Below are 17,727 nucleotides of genomic sequence, written 5' to 3' on the forward strand. Positions count from 1 at the left end.
TTGTGGAGCCAGCTAACATACAGCTGGTTAAATACACTATTCAGCAGTTAACTGGCTATGGGTTGCGGCATAAAGATAGGACTGATTTTTATGTGGTTCTATTTATGTGGTTAACCTGGCCGGTTAAATTCTGAATATTAGCACTTAACTGGCCAAGTGCTGAATCCGCCTTCAGAATGCCCCCGAAATAACAGGTTTTGAGTTTGACGATAATCATATTTTCAGCGGCGCTAACCAGTTATGTGCTGCTGAAAACTGCCCCAAACAGGTAATTTAACCAGCCAGGAGCCATTTCTGGACAATTAAATCATGTTGTATATTGATCCTATAGTCTATAGTTTAACTTTTAATATACAGAGGGGCATTTTCAAAAGGGATGTCCAAGTTGCGATTTGGACGTCCTTGCAAAACGGTGAAATCCAGGGGCGGGGAAACCCGTATTTTCAAAACAAGAGGACGTCCATCTTTCATTTCGAAAATACCATCAGAGACGTCCAAATCCTTAAATTTGGACGTCCCTAGATTTGGTCGTCCCTAGACATGGACGTTTCTGAGTTTTGGCGATTTTCGAAACTAAAGACGTCCATGTCAAAAACATCCTAATGCAAGCCATTTGATAGTGGGAGGAGCCAGCATTTGTCGTGCACTGGTCCCGCTGACATGCCAGGACACCAACTGGGCACACTAGGGGGCACTGCAGTGGACTTCATAAATTGCTCCCAGGAACATGGCTCTCTTACCTTGTGTGCTGAGCCCCCCAAACCCCCCAAAACCCACTACCCATAACTGTACACCACTACCATAGCCCTTACGGGTGAAGGGGGCACCTATATATGGGTACAGTGGGTTTATGGTGGGTTTTGTAGAGCTCGCTGTTCCCTCCACAAATGTAACAGATAGGGCGGGTATGGGCCTAGGTCCGCCTCTCTGAAATGCACTGCAGTACCCAGTAAAACTGTTCCAAGGACCTGCATGCGCTGTCATGGACCAGAGTATGACATCTGAGGCTTGCATAGAGGATGGCATGACATATTTTTAAAGATATTTTTTGAGGGTGGGAAGGGGTTAGTGACCAATGGGGGTGTAATGGGAGGTCATCCCCGATTCTCTCCGGTGGTCATGTGGTCATTTCAGGCACCTTTTTGTGCCTTAGTCGTAAGAAAAACAGATACGAGTGAAAACTTCCAAGTGTTCGTAAGGGACGTCCTTTTTTTTTTTCGATTATGGGTCAAGGATGCCCAAGTGTTAGGCACACCCAAGTCTTGTCTTTGCTATGCCTCCGACATGCCCCTTTGAACTTTGGCCATCCTTGCGATGGAGTGCAGTTGGAGATGTCCTAAATCGGGTTTCGATTATACCGATTTGGACGTCCTTCTCTTTTGAAAATGAGTCCCATAGTAACTTAGTAGATGATGGCAGATAAAGATCTGTACAGTCCATCCAGTCTGCCCAACAAGATAAACTCAGTATAAGGTATGATATGATATTACACACGTATACATAATCTTGAGTTGTTCTTGCCATTTTCAGGGCACAGACCGTAGAAGTCTGCTTGGCACTGGCTTTGTTCTTCAGTTACTGAAGCTGAATCTTTCCAGCCATGATCAGGGCACAGACCATAGAAGTCTGCCCAGCACTGGCTTTGCTTCCCAATTACTGGTGTTGCAAACAGTCCAAAATATGGCACCAAGGCTGATATTTAAAAAATCTAAATACGTGAAAGCAACCCCACTGCTTGAAATGCTACACTGGCTGCCAATCAGGGCAACACTATTCTTCAAAATAAGCACCCTCATCTACAAAATACTATTTGGTAAGTCTCCTGAATATATGCTAGACCTAATCGAACTATCCTCAAGAAATGCAAGCCCAGAAACCAGAGGCTACCTACTTCTCCACCTACCAAGCTTCAGAAACATAATCTACAAAACCATCCACATGGCTGGATTTAGCTACCTGGGCTTATAATGGTGGAACTCAATACCCAAAGCCATAAGAAGTATCACTAACTATCTCCAGTTCAGAAAAGACCTGAAAACCCACCTTTTCAAAAAATTCTATAACTAAACACAAACTACAGATGCTCCATAATACTTTGCAACTGAAAAACACTACTGTAATTTCAACTACGTGCAAAATTGTTAGCCACTTTGACCCAAAACCTGTTTTTGGAAAATAGTGGGAAACAAGAATAAATAATAAAATAAATATAAGGTTCCTTTGTGTTTATCCAACACATTTTTTAAATTCCATTACCGTTTTTATCTCTACCAACTTCTGCAGGAGGGCATTCCAGGTATCTACTAATTTCTCTGTGAAAAAGTACTTTCTGATATTAATCCTGAATCCCCCCCCCCCCCACCCCCACAACCTGAAGTCATGTTTCTGGAAAAAGTTTAATTTAAATTAATACCTTTCAAATATTTTAACATCTGTATCATATCACCCCTGTCTCTCCTTTCCTCCAGGATATTCAAGTTCAGCTCTTCGAGTCCTTCGTTATATGTCTTGCAACACAATCTCCATAAAAGTTTTGTTGTTTTTCTCTGAACCGTTTCAAGTCTTTTTACATCCTTAGAAAGAAAAGGCCTCAAAAACTGAGCACAGTACTCCAAGTGGGGCTTCACCAATGACTTGTACGAGGGAATCAGCACCATCTTTCTTCTGCCGGTTATACCCCTTTCTATTCAGCCTAGCATCCTTCTGGCCATGGTCACTGCCTTGTTGCATTGTTTCGTCACTTTGAGATCCTCAGACACATCACCGAAATATCCCTCTCTACAGCTGTACTTATCAATCTCTCTCCTCCTTTCTGGTACATCTCCTTTGGATTTCTGCACCCCAAGTGCATCACTCTGCACTTCTTGGCATTAAATTCTAACTAAATTACAGAAAACCCATTCACATAAATTAATTATTTTCAAATCCACATGTTAAAAAATATATTTAAAAAAGCTTTGTGTTTGGTGCTCAGAGTGAACAGTGCAATATTAGTGACTCACACTGAAAGCAAAAGCCCTCAGTAAATTGGATATTATCAAAACCCAGAAATTATGGATACCCCAGTGAATACATATTGATTAAATTTTAACTGCCAGACCTGTGGCCTAATGTTTGAAGATCTCTTCTCATAGTTTCTACTTCCTCCAGGGTATCCACTCTATTGGCTATCTTTGTGTCATCTGCAAAAAGGCAAACTTTTCCATTTAACCCTTCAGCAATGTCTCTCACAAATATATTAAACAGAATCTGCCCCAATATCAACCCCTGAGGCACTCCACCACTCACCTTCCTTTTCTCTGAGCAGATTCTGTTTACCACTACCCTTGCTACCTGTTGGTCAACCAGTTTCTGATCCAGTTCATCACTTTGGGACCTACGTTCAGCCCTCTAAGCTTATTCAGGAGTCTTCTGTGAGGAACCGTATTAATGCTGTGCTGAAATCCAAACAGATTACATCTAGCACATGTCGTTCATCCAGTTCTTTGGTCATGCAGACAAAGAATCAATCAGATTCGTTTGGCAGGATTTTCCTTTTGTAAAGCCAAGTTGTCTCAGGTCCTGTAACCCGTTAGATTCTAGAAAATTATATTTCCCTTCAGCAGCAACTCCATTATTTTTCCTACCACTGATGTGAGGTTTACTGGCCTGCAGTTTCCCACTTCTTCCCTGTCTCCACTTTTATGAAGAGGGGCCACATCCACTCATCTCCAATCCCGAGGAACCTTTCCCATCTGTAAAGATGTATTAAATAAATCCTTAAGAGGTCATGCCATGATTTCTCTGAGCTCCCTCAGTATCCTGGGATGTATCCCATCCAACCCCATTGCTTGTCCACTTTCAGATTTTCAAGTTGTTCATAAGCACTTTCTTCCATGAACGGTGCAATATCCACTCCATTATCCAATAATATCAACTGGATAAATGTAACATCATGGCATACTAGAGAGGTAAAGTTCCTAGATGAAATCAAAGACTGCTTTATGTAGCAGCTGGTTCAGGAACCAATAAGGGGGGGGGAGGGGAACAATTCTAGATCTAGTTCTTAGTGGACCATATAATCTGGGCAAATGGTGTTGGGGCCACTTGAAAACAGTGATCATAACATGATCAAATTTGATTTAACAAATAGTGTAAGTACACATAGAAAATTCAATATGTAAGCATTTAACTTTCAAAAAGAAGACTATGCTAAAATGAGGAAAATTGAAAAACAAAACAAAAAAATAACTTAGGTTAAAAATGTTGTTCAAAAATGCCATACTGGAAGCCCAGACCAGATATATCTCATGTATTAGAAGAGGTGACGGAAGGCCAAATGACAGCATGGTTAAAACATGAGGTAAAGGTATGCAGATAAGCTGCAATTTATGCAGGTATTAAGCGGAGTCTCCTAAGAAAACTACAAACTGCATATTACACGGCTGCCCGCCTTATATATAGGTCGCTGTGTTACATTAAAGCATCTCCTCTTCTTAAGTATCTACAATGGTTACCTTATTAATGAAATAATTTTTATTTAAGCTCTGTGTTCTTGTTCAACAGATTCTTTATGGTATCTTGAGTTGAATATCTCATATTACATTTCCCTAGTTGTACAAACTTAACCTACAAAACTATCCATAATGCTAATTTTTCTTACCAAAGTACCAAATTCTGGAACTCATTATCCAAGTATATCAGACACTCAATCAATTATATGTCATTTAGAAGTTTACTTAAAGCTCACTTCTTTAGATCTGTATTCAGCTAATATGAAAAGAATTTTATTTTATTTTTTATAGTTGTATTTTTTGTATTAATGTCAATTGTCTTGTAATGCTTATACTTAATTTGTTATGTAAGCCGCATTGAAACTGAGCTTTCTTGGGAAAATGCGGGGTAGAAATGTCATAATAAATAAGGATATTATTAGAGCTAAAGAAGAGCATTCTCTTAACAAATGGAAAGAGGATACAACTGAAGATAATAGGAAACAGAATAAAAATGGCAAGTCGAATCAAAGTGCTGATAAGGAAGAGAAAGAGAAACTTTGAAAAGAAGCTTGCCTCAGAGGCAAAAACATAAAATAAAAACCTTGTAAGATACATTTGAAGCAAAGAGTTGGTAAAATAATCAGTTGGACTGCTAGATGATTGAGGTATAAAAGGGGCACTCAGGGAGGACAGAGCCACAGCAGAAACACTAAATGAATTCTATGTTTCAATCTTCACTGAGGGAGATGTGGGAGAGATACCCAGAAATGGTATTTAACAGTGATGAGTAGGAGGAACTGAAACAAATCGTTGTAACTCTCCGTAACTCTGGAAGATGTAGTGGGGCAATTTGGAAAACTAAAGAGTAGAAAATCACCTGTAATGGATGGTATACATCCCAGAGTACTGATAGAACTAAAAAAATGAAATTGCAGATCTATTATTAGTAGTATTGGAGTACTGAAGGGTAGCTAGCATAATGCCAGCTTGTGAGCTTGATGTCAGTATTGGGCAAAATAGTAGAGACTATCTACTATAATAAAACGCACCCTCAACGTTCTGAGGACACTGACGTCACTGCAAGCACTCACACACCGGTTCGTAAGTTCATGGGGTGAAGCCACAACACTCACCATGTCTTCATGCCCCACCCTCGCGTCACACGTGATGACATCGAGGGCGGAAAATGTACACAACAAGGCAAATGAACGCACGGGGAGCAGTAGGGAAACACTACTCCTCCCCTTCCAACAAATCGCAGCCGCCGAGGACGTGCCCATCACCCTGCCCCTTTAAAGGTACCGCCCCCCCCCCCCCGTTGCCCCCTCTTCCCCTCATCACCTTCCCTCTCCCCTGTCACCTCCCCTCCCCTTACGCCACTATCCCTGGTGGTCTAGCGGTACCTGTTCGCTCGGGCAGGAACGAAAGAGCCCCCACTTTCCTGTCCGGAGCGCTGCTGCTAGCTGCCCGGCTGCATCGTGTGTGAGTCCGGCTCTCGGAGTTTCAAAATGGCCACCGAGAGTTCAAGCTGCCTCGCGAGACTTCAACTCTCGGCGGCCATTTTGAAATGACAATAGCTGGACTCCCACACGATGCAGCAGGGCAGCTAGCAGCACCGCTACGGGCAGGAAAGAGGGGGCTCTTTCTTTCCTGCCCCGACCGAACAGGTACCTCTATACCACCAGGGAGACCACCAGGCTAAATCTATGTTTGCTTTGTACTATTAATCCATGCCTATATGGATTAATAGTACAAAGCAAACATAGATTTAGCCAAGGGAAATCTTGCCTTACCAATCTACTATATTACTTTGAAGGTGCTAACAAACATGTTGATAAAGATGAACTGGTGGATATTCTGTATCCAAATTTTCAGAAGGCATTGACAAAGTACCTCATGAATGACTCCTGAGGAAATTTTAAAAAGTCATGGAATAGGAGGCAGTATCCTATTGTGGATTAAGAAATATTAAAAGATAGAAAACAGAAAGTATGATTAAAAGGTCAATATTCTCAATGGAGAAGAGTAAATAGTGGGATTCCCCAGGGATCTCTGCTTTTTACTGTATTTATAATGACCTGGAGACAGGAATAATAAGAGGTGATAACATCTGCTGATGATACAAAGTTATTCAAAGTTGTTAAATCACAAGAGGACCTTATGAGACTGGGAGGCGGAGCATTCAAATGGCAAATGACATTTAATGTGAGCAAGTGCAAAGTAATGCATGTATGGAAGGGGAATCCAAATTATGGTTACACAATGCAAGGTTCCACATTAGGAGTGCCCAGGAAAACAATCCCAATTAAAAAAAAAATCTATGGCACTTATTTTTGAAGCATGTGAAGATCCAACAATGCATATCCATGTGCCTGAAATGCCCAACTCTTGATTTTACAAAGGCAGGATTTGGACATCTGACACTACCATATGTCCAAATAACAAGGGGGAGTGTTGTGGGTGGGTTTTGAGTGGGACTAGAGAGGGCTCAAAATCAGGATTTCCAACAGTGATTACCAAAGGCAAGGAAACTTCCAAGTCTAAAAAGAAAGACGTCCTTAGTTAGACATGTTTCAATCATGTCTAGGATAAAAAACGTGCTCTGATTGAGCAGCTGGCCACTGGATGGATTAAGGCATGACACCTCTTTAATCCCCCCAATGGTTGCTGCCCCCCTCCCTCTCCCCTGAAAGTGAAACTGGAAAGGAATGCCAGGCTCTGTGACAGTTTCAGGTATTATGGGTATTCTGAGCAAAGACGCATGCAGATCTGAAGAGTAGCCTAGTGGTTAATACAATAGACTATAAACCAAGGGACCCAGCTTCAAATCACACTTTAACTCTTTTTATTTATTTATTTTGTAATTGTGTGCCCTCCAGGAACATAAAAATACATACTGTGCCTATATATAAAAAGGAATCTGCAAGCCTGAAGGCTACTGAAGTGGTGTACATTCAGGTACGGTAGGTATGTTTCTGTTCCTAGAGGGCTCACAATTACAAAATAAGGGTCCCTTTTACCAAGCTGCAGCAAAAGGGGGCCTGCGCTGTCATCAGAACGTGTTTTTGACTTGCGCCCAGGCCCCTTTTTACCGCAGTGGGTAAAAAAGTAGGTCTTGCTTTTCTGCAGCAAATGACCATGCGGCAAGTAAAACACTTGCTGCCTTGCCATTTGGGGGGGGGGGGGGAGTCCTTATCGCCACCCATTGGGCTTACCACCGGTTTGTAAAAGGGGTCCTAAAAGAGTTAAAGTAGGATTGGAATCTGGGTCCTTTGGTTTACAGTCCACTGCACTAACCACTAGGTGCCCCTCTGTTTTAAATACATGTGAGATGGACATCCTTTTGAAAAAGCCCCTCCACGTGTTATTATTGATGATACATTGAAATGCTTTGTTCAGTGTGCAGTAGAAGCAACTAAGAAAGCAAACAATGTGTCAGGAATTATGAGGAAAAGAATGAAGAACAAAACAGAGAATACTATGATGCCTTTGTATCGCTCCATGATGTGACGGTACCTTGAATATTACATGCAGTTCTGATCACTGCTTCTCAAGAAAGATATAGCGGAATTAGAGAACGTAAAGAAAAGGGTGACGAAAATAATAAAGGAGATGGGAAGACTTGCCTATGAGGAGAGGTTAAAGCGGCTAGGACTCTACAGCTCAGAGAAGAGACTGCTGAGCGGAGATATTATACAGGTCTATAAAATCCAGAGTGCAGTGGAATTGGTAGACGTGAGTCATTTAGGGGTCCTTTTACTAAGCTGCATTAGGTACTAACATTTGCCTAACATAGCTTAAAAAGTCTTACTGCATAATGCACTCAGGCTTCCAGTGGTATGTTTGGCGTTAGCACATGCAAAGCGTATGCAAAATATTTTTTTTACTTTTTCTGTGGAGGATGCTTTTGGGGGGGGTGGCGGAGATGGCCAATTCTGTGCTAACCAGTTAGCATGCGGTAATATAGATGCACTAACTGATTAGCGCAGGAGTAGCACGTGAGCTCTTACCTGCAAAATGGGTGGTGGTAAGTGCTCATGCGCTAATTTTTGTTAATGGTTATATGCTAACGACAACATTAGTGCATGGCCATTAATTCAAAAAAATAGAAAAATTGGCCATTTTCTGGCTGCGGGAAAAATGATGTTAGCATGCAGAAAAAAACACATGTAAGGGCGTGCTAAAGTCAATTTTACCCACAGCTTGGTAAAAGAACTCCTTATTTACTCTTTCCAAAAATACAGGGACTAGGGAGCACACAGGAGGCCTTTTACTAAGGTGCGGTATTTTGGTAATAAGGTTGACTTGGGAAAATCCACTGCTTATTCCTGAGAAAAGGAGCGTGATATCTATTTTACTTTTGGGGGATCCTGCCAAGTAATTGTGACCTGTGTTGGCCACTGTTGGAACTAGGATACTTGGCTTGATGGGCTTTTGGTCTGTTGCAGTATAGTGGTGTTTATACACGTATGTTCTTATGTACTTATTTAATATTCTTAATGCTAATCTCAATTCTCCGTCATTTAATAATGCCTAGTCTTGGGGCCCAGTACACCAGACCATTTGAGAACATGGCATCTGTGCGGGGTGGGTGTGAGGAGGATATTAGGTACTGTAGATGAACTCTCATTCTTGCCTCTTCTCGCTCCTTTGCCCATCTCAGCCCATACACTACTGTTGCCATATCCCTCTGGGACCTGCATTAGGGGCAATAGCAACAAAACAGAAAAGAAGCTTGTTGCAAGGCCTCTAAATGTATGCTACATTCTGAAAGTTCAGCTAGTCACACCCCCAAGCAAACAGGAAGTCTGCGTCAGAGGGGTCAAAACTGGCTGGACTTTTAAAACATAGCACAAAAAGGTTCAGATGTGCTACACCACATTTTTTCCCTGTTTTATTGCCATAGTCACCACCACCAGCCCCAGGGAGATGTGGTAGTAGTGGTAATGGCAGGGAGAGGAGAACAGAGACTGCCAAAGCAAGGGCTTTCCATGGGCACTTTCTGCCACTCTCCAAAGTTTATCGGTCTAGGCCAGTGGTGTGCTGGTAAATTTTTAACAACAGGCTCTCTCCCCGTTCCACCTCAGCGCCCCCCCCCCCCCCCGTCCACCACTGCGCCCCCCCCCCCCCCCCCGTCCACCTCTGCGTCCCCCCAAAATTGCAGAGCTGGCTATAGCGGGGGAGGGGGGCAATGCATTACTCTCTCCAGGAAAAAAAATTAAATGATCCCAGGTTCCAATCTAATTCATGTTTAATGTGGGATAAAATGCCATAAATAAGTAAATAAATATAAACTTTTAATGTTGAGCACCTGATTCTCAAAGTGAACATATTCCAAACACTATAAGGAAAATAAAATGATTTTTTTTCTACCTTTGTTGTCTGGTGACTGTTTTTCTGATCATGCTGGCCCAGTATCCGATTCTGCTGCTATCTGTCCTCTTAACTCCGTTTCCAGGGCTTCCTTTCCATTTATTTCTTTCTTCCTTTCTTCTTCATTTCTGGTCCTCAGCTTCTGCCTATTTTCTTCATCCATGTGCAGTTTTTCTCCTCTCTTCCTTTTCCCTCATCTCATCTCCTTCCTCACTTTTCTCTCCCCTCCATCCATGTCCAGCATTTCTTCTCTCTCCCCTCCTCTCCCCTGCCCTGCATGCACCCATGTCCAGCAGTGACCCTCCTCTCCCATGCCCTGCATGCACCCATACCCAGCGACCCTCCTCTGCCCTGCCCTGCATGCTCCCAGATGTCTAGCAGTGACCCTCCTCTCCCCTGCCCTGCATGCACCCATACCCAGTGACCCTCCTCTGCCCTGCCCTGCATGCACCCAGATGTCCAGCAGTGACTTTTCTCTCCCCTGCATGCACCCATGTCCAGCAGTGACCCTCCTTTCCCCTGCCCTGCATGCACCCATGTACAGCAGTGACCCTCCTCTCCCCTGCCCTGCATGCACCCAGATGTCCAGCAGTGACCCTTCTCTCCCCTGCATGCACCCATGTCCAGCAGTGACCCTCCTCTCCCCTGCCCTGCATGCACCCATACCCAGCGACCCCCTCCCATCCACCCATGCACAGCAGTGACTCTCTTTTCCCCCCTGCCACCCCCTCCCGAGTTGTTTTATGAAATTCTTCTTCTCCTCCCTCCCTCCCTCCCGATCCGGTCCCTCACCGCGTGCCCGCTTGTTTTTTAAATTCTTCGCTTCCAGCGCCGAATTGCCAACTGTCTGAGTCCTCCCTTGCCGATTCGCACTTCAAAATGGCCGCTGAGACTTCAGCCGAAGTCTCGCGAGGCCGCCTCTGGAAGTCTCGGCGGCCATTTTTAAAGCGCAAATCGGCAAGGGAGGACTCAGGACAGTGGGCGACTCGGCGCTGGAAGCCAAGAATTTAAAAAACAAGCGGGAGGTGAGGTGGATCCGAAGGGAGGGAGGAGGGATGGAGGAGAGCCAGAGCCGGCTCGCTATTTGCAACAACCGGCTCGCAAGCCGGAAGAAAATTTAACAACCGGCTCTTGCGAGCCGGTGCGAGCCGGCTCCAGCACACCACTGGTCTAGGCGACCACCTAGTTCACCTAATGACAGCATCAGCCCTGAATCCATACCTGGAATATGCAATTCCCCTCCTCTGTCTTCCACGGTCAACTTCAGCTTGGGCTTGGGAAATTTGAACTAGGAAAATCCTGTTGATGTTCTCATGTCCAAATGCAGCCAGAGGCAGGAGAGAGAGCAGGGACTGGCTAATGTTTAAAAACTAGTGTGGATCTCCTTGGCAGTATTTCACTGATGCTTGAGGTGCAAACACCCCTACCAACCCTCCATCTTTTTCTTAGTTGTTAATTTTGATTATGACTATTTTGTAATGCTTTGGTTTGAATGCTATATGTTACTATTCCAATTATGTATTTTGTTATAGTAGGTGGGGTGCCCAATCCAAGGAGGAGCGGGTAGCCAGAACTGGCATGCACAACAGCTTTCCAGAGGTGCAATCCATATCCTGAAAGGAATGGAAAATCTTTTTTCAAGATCTGTGTTCTAGATCTTACAGATTCACAGTTCAGGCAGTGTCATGCTAAGTTGTCAGCTGGTCGGCTTAGTATTTAGCAGCTTTGGGGAAGCCACAAAGTAAGAATCTAGTACATCCTAGCTAGAAATAGGGTAGGCCCTGAGACAAACAGAGATGCGCCCAAGCTCACACCTTAGCAAAGCAGCATCAATTGGAATTTTGGGCAGTTTAAGCAAGAACACGACTTAGGCATAAAGTATTGCTTCCTGTAATTTATTAAAAAAGCTATGACTTGTTATGTTCACACATGACTTAATGACTATGGGGACTATGAGCAGGAACAAGGGGGTAAGCAGGAGATGAGTGGGCATGGCCGTCCATGTTATCAAATTCAGCTCATTAAAATCTCCTTTACAAGTTATGAGAATGAAAAAGTACTCTGAGCTATAAAATAAAGCTGTATCAAGATATACAAAATTCCATCAAACATGAAGCACATACATAGCAGGCTGATGTCAACTGAGCACTGGAAAGAAAAATGCATGTTTTCCATTTCTTTTCATTTTCATGAGCACTGAGAGGGCAATTCTTTTTCCAAGTTTACCTCATCATTCTAGTTGTATGTTACACTGTTACTATAATGTAAGTTGCCTGTCCAGCTTATTTTCGAAGGAGAAGGGCGGCCATCTTCCGACACAAATCGGGAGATGCGCGGTCTTCTCCTAAAGGCAGCCAAATCAGTATAATCAAAAGCCGATTTTGGCCGGCTTCAACTGCTTTCCGTCGCAGGGACGGCCAAAGCTCAAGGGGGCGTGTCAGTAGTGTACCGAAGGCAGGACGGGGGCTTGGTTAAGAGATGGCCGTCCTCAGCCGATAATGGAAAAGAGAAGGGCGGCCCACATGAGCATTTCACCGACTTTACTTGGTCCCTTTTTGTTCACAACCAAGTCTTGAAAAAGTGCCCGAACTGACCAGATGACCACCGGAGGGAATCAGGGATGACCTCCCCTTACTCCCCCAGTGGTCACCAACCCCCTCCCACCCAAATAAAAATTATAAAACATTTTTTGCCAGCCTAAATGCCAGCCTCAAATGTCATACCCAGGTCCATTACAGCAGTTTTTAGTGGGTACTGCAGTGCACTTCAGGCAGGCGGACCCAGGCCCATCCCCCCCTACCTGCTACACTTGTGGTGGTAAATGGGAGCCCTCCGAAACCCACTGTACCCACATCTGGGTGCCCCCCGTTACTCTTTAAGGGCTATGGTAGTGTTGTACAGTTGTGGGTAGTGGGTTTTGGGGGGCTCAGCACACAAGGTAAGGGAACTATGCACCTGGGAGCAAATTGTGAAGTCCTCTGCAATGCCCCCTAGGGTGCCCAGTTGGTGTCCTGGCATGTGAGGGGGACCAGTGCACTACAAATGCTGGCTCCTCCCATGACCAAATGGCTTGGATTTGGCCGGTTTTGAGATGGCCGCCATTAGTTTCCATTATCGGCAAAAACCAATGTCGGCCATCTCTAAGGGTGGCGATCTGTAAGGGCGGCCCAAATGTTGAGATTTGGCTGTCCCTGACCGTATTAGCGAAACGAAAGATGGTCGCCCATCTTGTTTCGATAATACGGTCGGGTACGCTTCTTTACGGGGCCGTCCCTAGAGATGGGCGCCCTTATAGATGGGTGCCCCCGTTCGATTATGCCCCTCTGTGTCAAGCAACATCTGTTGTATACTGCCCTAGGTGAATCTCTTCAGAAAAGTGGATAATAAATATTAATAAATAAATATCAAGGTTCACGTAAAATATTGAAAGGGTTCTGCAGTACATTTGTTCACAAGCTCAGTTTCACCAATTGTGTCCTGATTCATCTGAAATGAGGTTCCACTTCAAAGAGCACAATAAAATCACATTTCTACAAAATATAGGATACTAGTAATATAAACTCTGTAGTCTACAAGGTAACTGAATTATGTGTTACTTCCTTCAGGAACAGTCAAAGCAAACAGCGTCCTACTTCAAACAGGGACATAGCCACAGAGGAGCCTACCCACCCCCTATTCTTGGCTCAGGCTCCCCCAGTGGCAATGCATATACTGTCCTGCATCCACCCTCCCCCCCCCCCCCCCCCCCCCCACACACACACAACCTGCAGCAGCCTTGCTTTTTGCTGGCCCCCCGAAGCTACCTCTCTATAGCCTCTTACCTATGCAGGTACAGGAAGTTGTACAAGGAGAAAGCTTCCAAGGTCAGCAAGAGGCAAGGCTGCCTTGAGAGCTGACACTGCTAGTAGATCAGAGAATTGCAGAAAGAGGGATGGGGAGGAAAGTAAAGGAGATGACAGACCATGAGGAGGAAGGAAGGGAGAGAAAAACCAGACCAGAGGATGTGGAAGAGGGAAAAGATACAAAATTGTGCACACGTATGGGGGGGGGGGGGGGGGGGAAGAAGAGGAATATGTTGGCCTCCCCATTACACCCCAGGCACCCCCTCAAATTGGAGGGCTGATAATACCACTGCTTCAACAAATCACATAATGCAGAGAAACCGGATGTCAGTGATCTAAAATGAATTCTAACACACTCCTCCTATATGAAGGTTAGCATGCATGAGAAATACTACAATTATTGTCGATTACAGGTTACAGGAAAGAATAATCAATCCCAGTGCAGCCAATCCATAGACACAAGCAGACTAGAATAAGAGTAGCATACCTCCTGTTCCACTTTTATTATGATGCAACAGTCTCTAAAAAGAGTTAAACTCATTCTCAATCCATTAAAGCAACTCAATAGCAAATAACATGTGATTGAATTTCAAAAAATATAGTTCATCAGTTATTGTTAAGTAATTATGTTGCACGCACAAATCCAGAATACGACTGGATTTGTATGCACAACTTAAGTCACACTATATAGAATCCAGGGGATAGGGTAGAATTCTATAAATGGTGCCCAAGATTTAGCGCCAGAAAAAAAAATCTGTGCTAAACGCTATTCTATAAAGGCCGGGTGCCCTGTATACAATAGCACTTAGAGCAGATTCTCATGCCCAGCTCTGGTCACCATACTTACACCAGTTGAAACCTGGAATAAATCCTGGCACATAAGTTGGGCTCAGATTCCGCAGATTGTATAACACTGCACCCAACCTTTCAGTATGCCTTTGACCCGCCCATGCCTTTCATGGCCACACCCCCTTTTGAGTCACTTGCTTTGGGATTTGGGCATCCAGCATTATAGAATAGCATAAAGCCAGATGCATGCTCAAATCCTAATTGGTGCCAATTAACATCAATAATTGGTTGTCAGTCCCCAATTATTGCTCGCTATCCAATTAATTTGCATGTGCATCTTGGACTGGTGCCCAATTTTGGGGGGCCATATATAGAAACCGGGAGATAGTGTGCACTTTTCTTAGAGAGTGCTCTGTTTGATCGTAGGGCTCACTCTTTCCCAATACTGCACACATGCATGAACCAGTACATATATGCAAACAATCACATATGCACATACTATCAGGAAACAATGTGACCTACGTGCAAATGGCTCACACTATTTCAGGAACATGCACACCATATGCACTCAACATTCAAAATTATGTTTGCTTGAAATGATTTATGTGCACTGCTAGAAGTGACCTTAATGTGGTTCCATGTCTCTAAATCCTACAGCAGCTTCCTTGCATCATGTCCCACTCCCCCACATAAGGGATGCTGCGGTACAACTTCTTTGTCTTTTTCTAGCAACCTGCCAATACTTAACCAGTGAACAAAATACTTCACAACAAGTGAATTTCTGTAATAGCATGTCCAGACCCATATCGCCTGCACCATCATCTTTTCTTTTAAGGAGAATTATAATTACTTCTTGATGAAGGTGCCTCACAATCAAAGAGGAAACCCAATGTGGTACAAAAACATACTAATCCAAGTACATTTGTTTGATAGGTCAGTCACCTTCTATAATGTAGATGCACTCCCTGTCTGGAGAATATTTGCTGGGGTAATTGGGAGAAGTAAAGATGCCCCCATCTGCATTTTTTGTCCAAGACCCACATTGCACAGATTTCTGCCCTTCTGAAGTGATTTGCTTTCCTGTAGAGAGAACCCATATATGTATTGTTACATCAAGTATATTTGTGTTGTGCTAATTTGCATAAATGAGTAAAATTCAGTCATTTTAACGTTATAGCCCTTTCCCCCCTCCCCAGAAGATGCCTGACAAACATTTTGGCCATATGTAAAAAGATCATGCTTTAGTGGTAGCAAAGCAAACAGAAATAATATGCATACCACTAGAGAACAAACGGGTAAAGCTGAATTGAAAGGGCTAATTTAATAAGAAGGCGTCTATATCATGTCCTGAAAGGCATATATTTCAAGCCTGTTTTATCAAGGCAAAATAGATCCTTTTTCAAATAGGCACTCAGCAGCAAAAACACACAAATCCTCATACACAGATTTACACCTGCTCCAAAGAAGGTGTCAGTGTGTGCATGTACTGTATGTACATGTGTACTTCTTAAATATCCATGTAAATTGAAACTTCTCCCAAACTAACATTGCAATTATGCCCCCCCCCCCAAATGCCTACATTTGTATCATGTAAATGTGAGTTCAATCTTTCCATGTGCCTACTTTATAGACACGTATATCCACAAGTATATGACTCCCTTTCATATGTAAAAACATGCTATACACCCAGCAAATGCTTTAAAAAAGTACTTCCCAAATGTACCTACCAAAACTGAGAAATCAGTAAAGTAAATGGATGCAATACATTAAATAGTTATACAGAGTTTTCCTTATCATTTATGGGATTTCTGGTTTTGTTTGAGGTTTTTTTTTATAAAATTGTTTTCATTCAGGGGCAATGTCATCAATACTGTGTACGCACTGTAGTGCAATAGTGCACTCTATTGCTCAAACAGTATGCACTATTCCTCAATAGTAGGCCTATTGTTCAAATGGTGTGCCTTAGTAGGCCTATTTTTCAAATACTGTGCCTTATTGCACAAACGTGGACACCATTAATCAAATAATGTGCCTTATTGTACAATAGTGTGTACTATTCATCAATAGTAGGCCTATTGTTCAAATAGTGTACCTTAGTAGGCCTATTGTTCAAATAGTGTGCCTTATTGCACAATAGTGTGCACTATTCATCAATAGTAGGCATATTGTTCAAATAGCGTGCCTGTTAGCACAATAGTGCACACTATTAATCAACAGTAGGCCTTTTGTCCAAGTAGTGTGCCTTAGTAGACCTATTGTTCAAATAGTGTGCCTTATTGCACAAAAGTGCTTACTGTTAATCAATAATAGGCCTATTATTCAAATAATGTGAATTATTGCACAATAGTGCACACTGTTCATCAATAGTAGGTCTATTGTTCAAATAGTGTGCTCTATTAAGGGGGGGAAAAAAACAAAATGTGTGTTTCTTGTTTCATTCTAAAATGACACAAAATGACATAGGAAATATCAGACATATCTCATGGCATTTCAAATGCATGCAGATCCCTAGTACAGAGAAACAGAAGAAAACCAAAGGGAGTGAAAGTAGTAGTGGAAAAAGAACACACATACCTGCTCCTCGTTTTGTTGCCCCAGACACATACAGAACGATTAGACCTGTTACAACTGAAATAGAAGACAGGTGGAAGTTGAGGTACAGCCATAGGCTAGTGTGGTCAGACAGAACCCTCTTTACTATTCCTTAAATTAACATAGAGCTGAATGAAAAAAAAAACCTAAAATTGAATTATTTTTGGGTACATATCACTGTAAATCAGATATATATTGATAAAGACCAGCAACATTTGCAGCCCCCACTACTTGAAGTGTGTTACTGTTGCTGATCAGACCTAAAGCAGACACGATATATGTCTCTCCCAGCCTCTGCTAACTCTACCCCCCTCCCCCAGTCATATTGGTTGCAGAGCACTGCAGAGGCAACTTCCTGTATTGTTGTAGTGGCACAAGACCTGGCAAAATGGACAACTTGCATAGAACAAGAAAGAGGAAGGAAGCAAAATAATTGAAAATAATGGGAATGGCAGAAATGGGAAGCATGAAATGTTTTAGACCTGATCTATTACACTGCATCAATTCTTTTAAAGGGAAGTCTCTTGGTGAGGTCCTTTGGCATAAGACTGGTGAGGAAAAGAGAGGAAGATTAATGAATTAATGGGGGTGGGTGGCCCAGTGCCAAGATTAAAAAAAAAAAAAGATACTGTCACACATACAGAACTTTCACTGTC

General features: G+C 43.1%; 1 protein-coding gene across 1 annotated transcript in view; it reads right to left on the bottom strand.

Annotated features, from left to right (window-relative positions):
• Positions 1-17,727, bottom strand: part of NETO1 (neuropilin and tolloid like 1) — a 424,908-nt gene that overhangs the window by 399,808 nt on the left and 7,373 nt on the right. Inside the window, exons 2-3 of the mRNA XM_030212767.1 lie at positions 17,054-17,107; positions 15,422-15,559 (exon numbers count right to left, since the gene is read on the bottom strand). Of these exons, the coding sequence (XP_030068627.1) occupies positions 15,422-15,559; positions 17,054-17,107 (192 nt within the window). The remainder of the gene's footprint in view (positions 1-15,421; positions 15,560-17,053; positions 17,108-17,727) is intronic.

Source organism: Microcaecilia unicolor, chromosome 1 (assembly GCF_901765095.1).
Source record: "Microcaecilia unicolor chromosome 1, aMicUni1.1, whole genome shotgun sequence".
Lineage (NCBI taxonomy): Eukaryota > Metazoa > Chordata > Amphibia > Gymnophiona > Siphonopidae > Microcaecilia > Microcaecilia unicolor.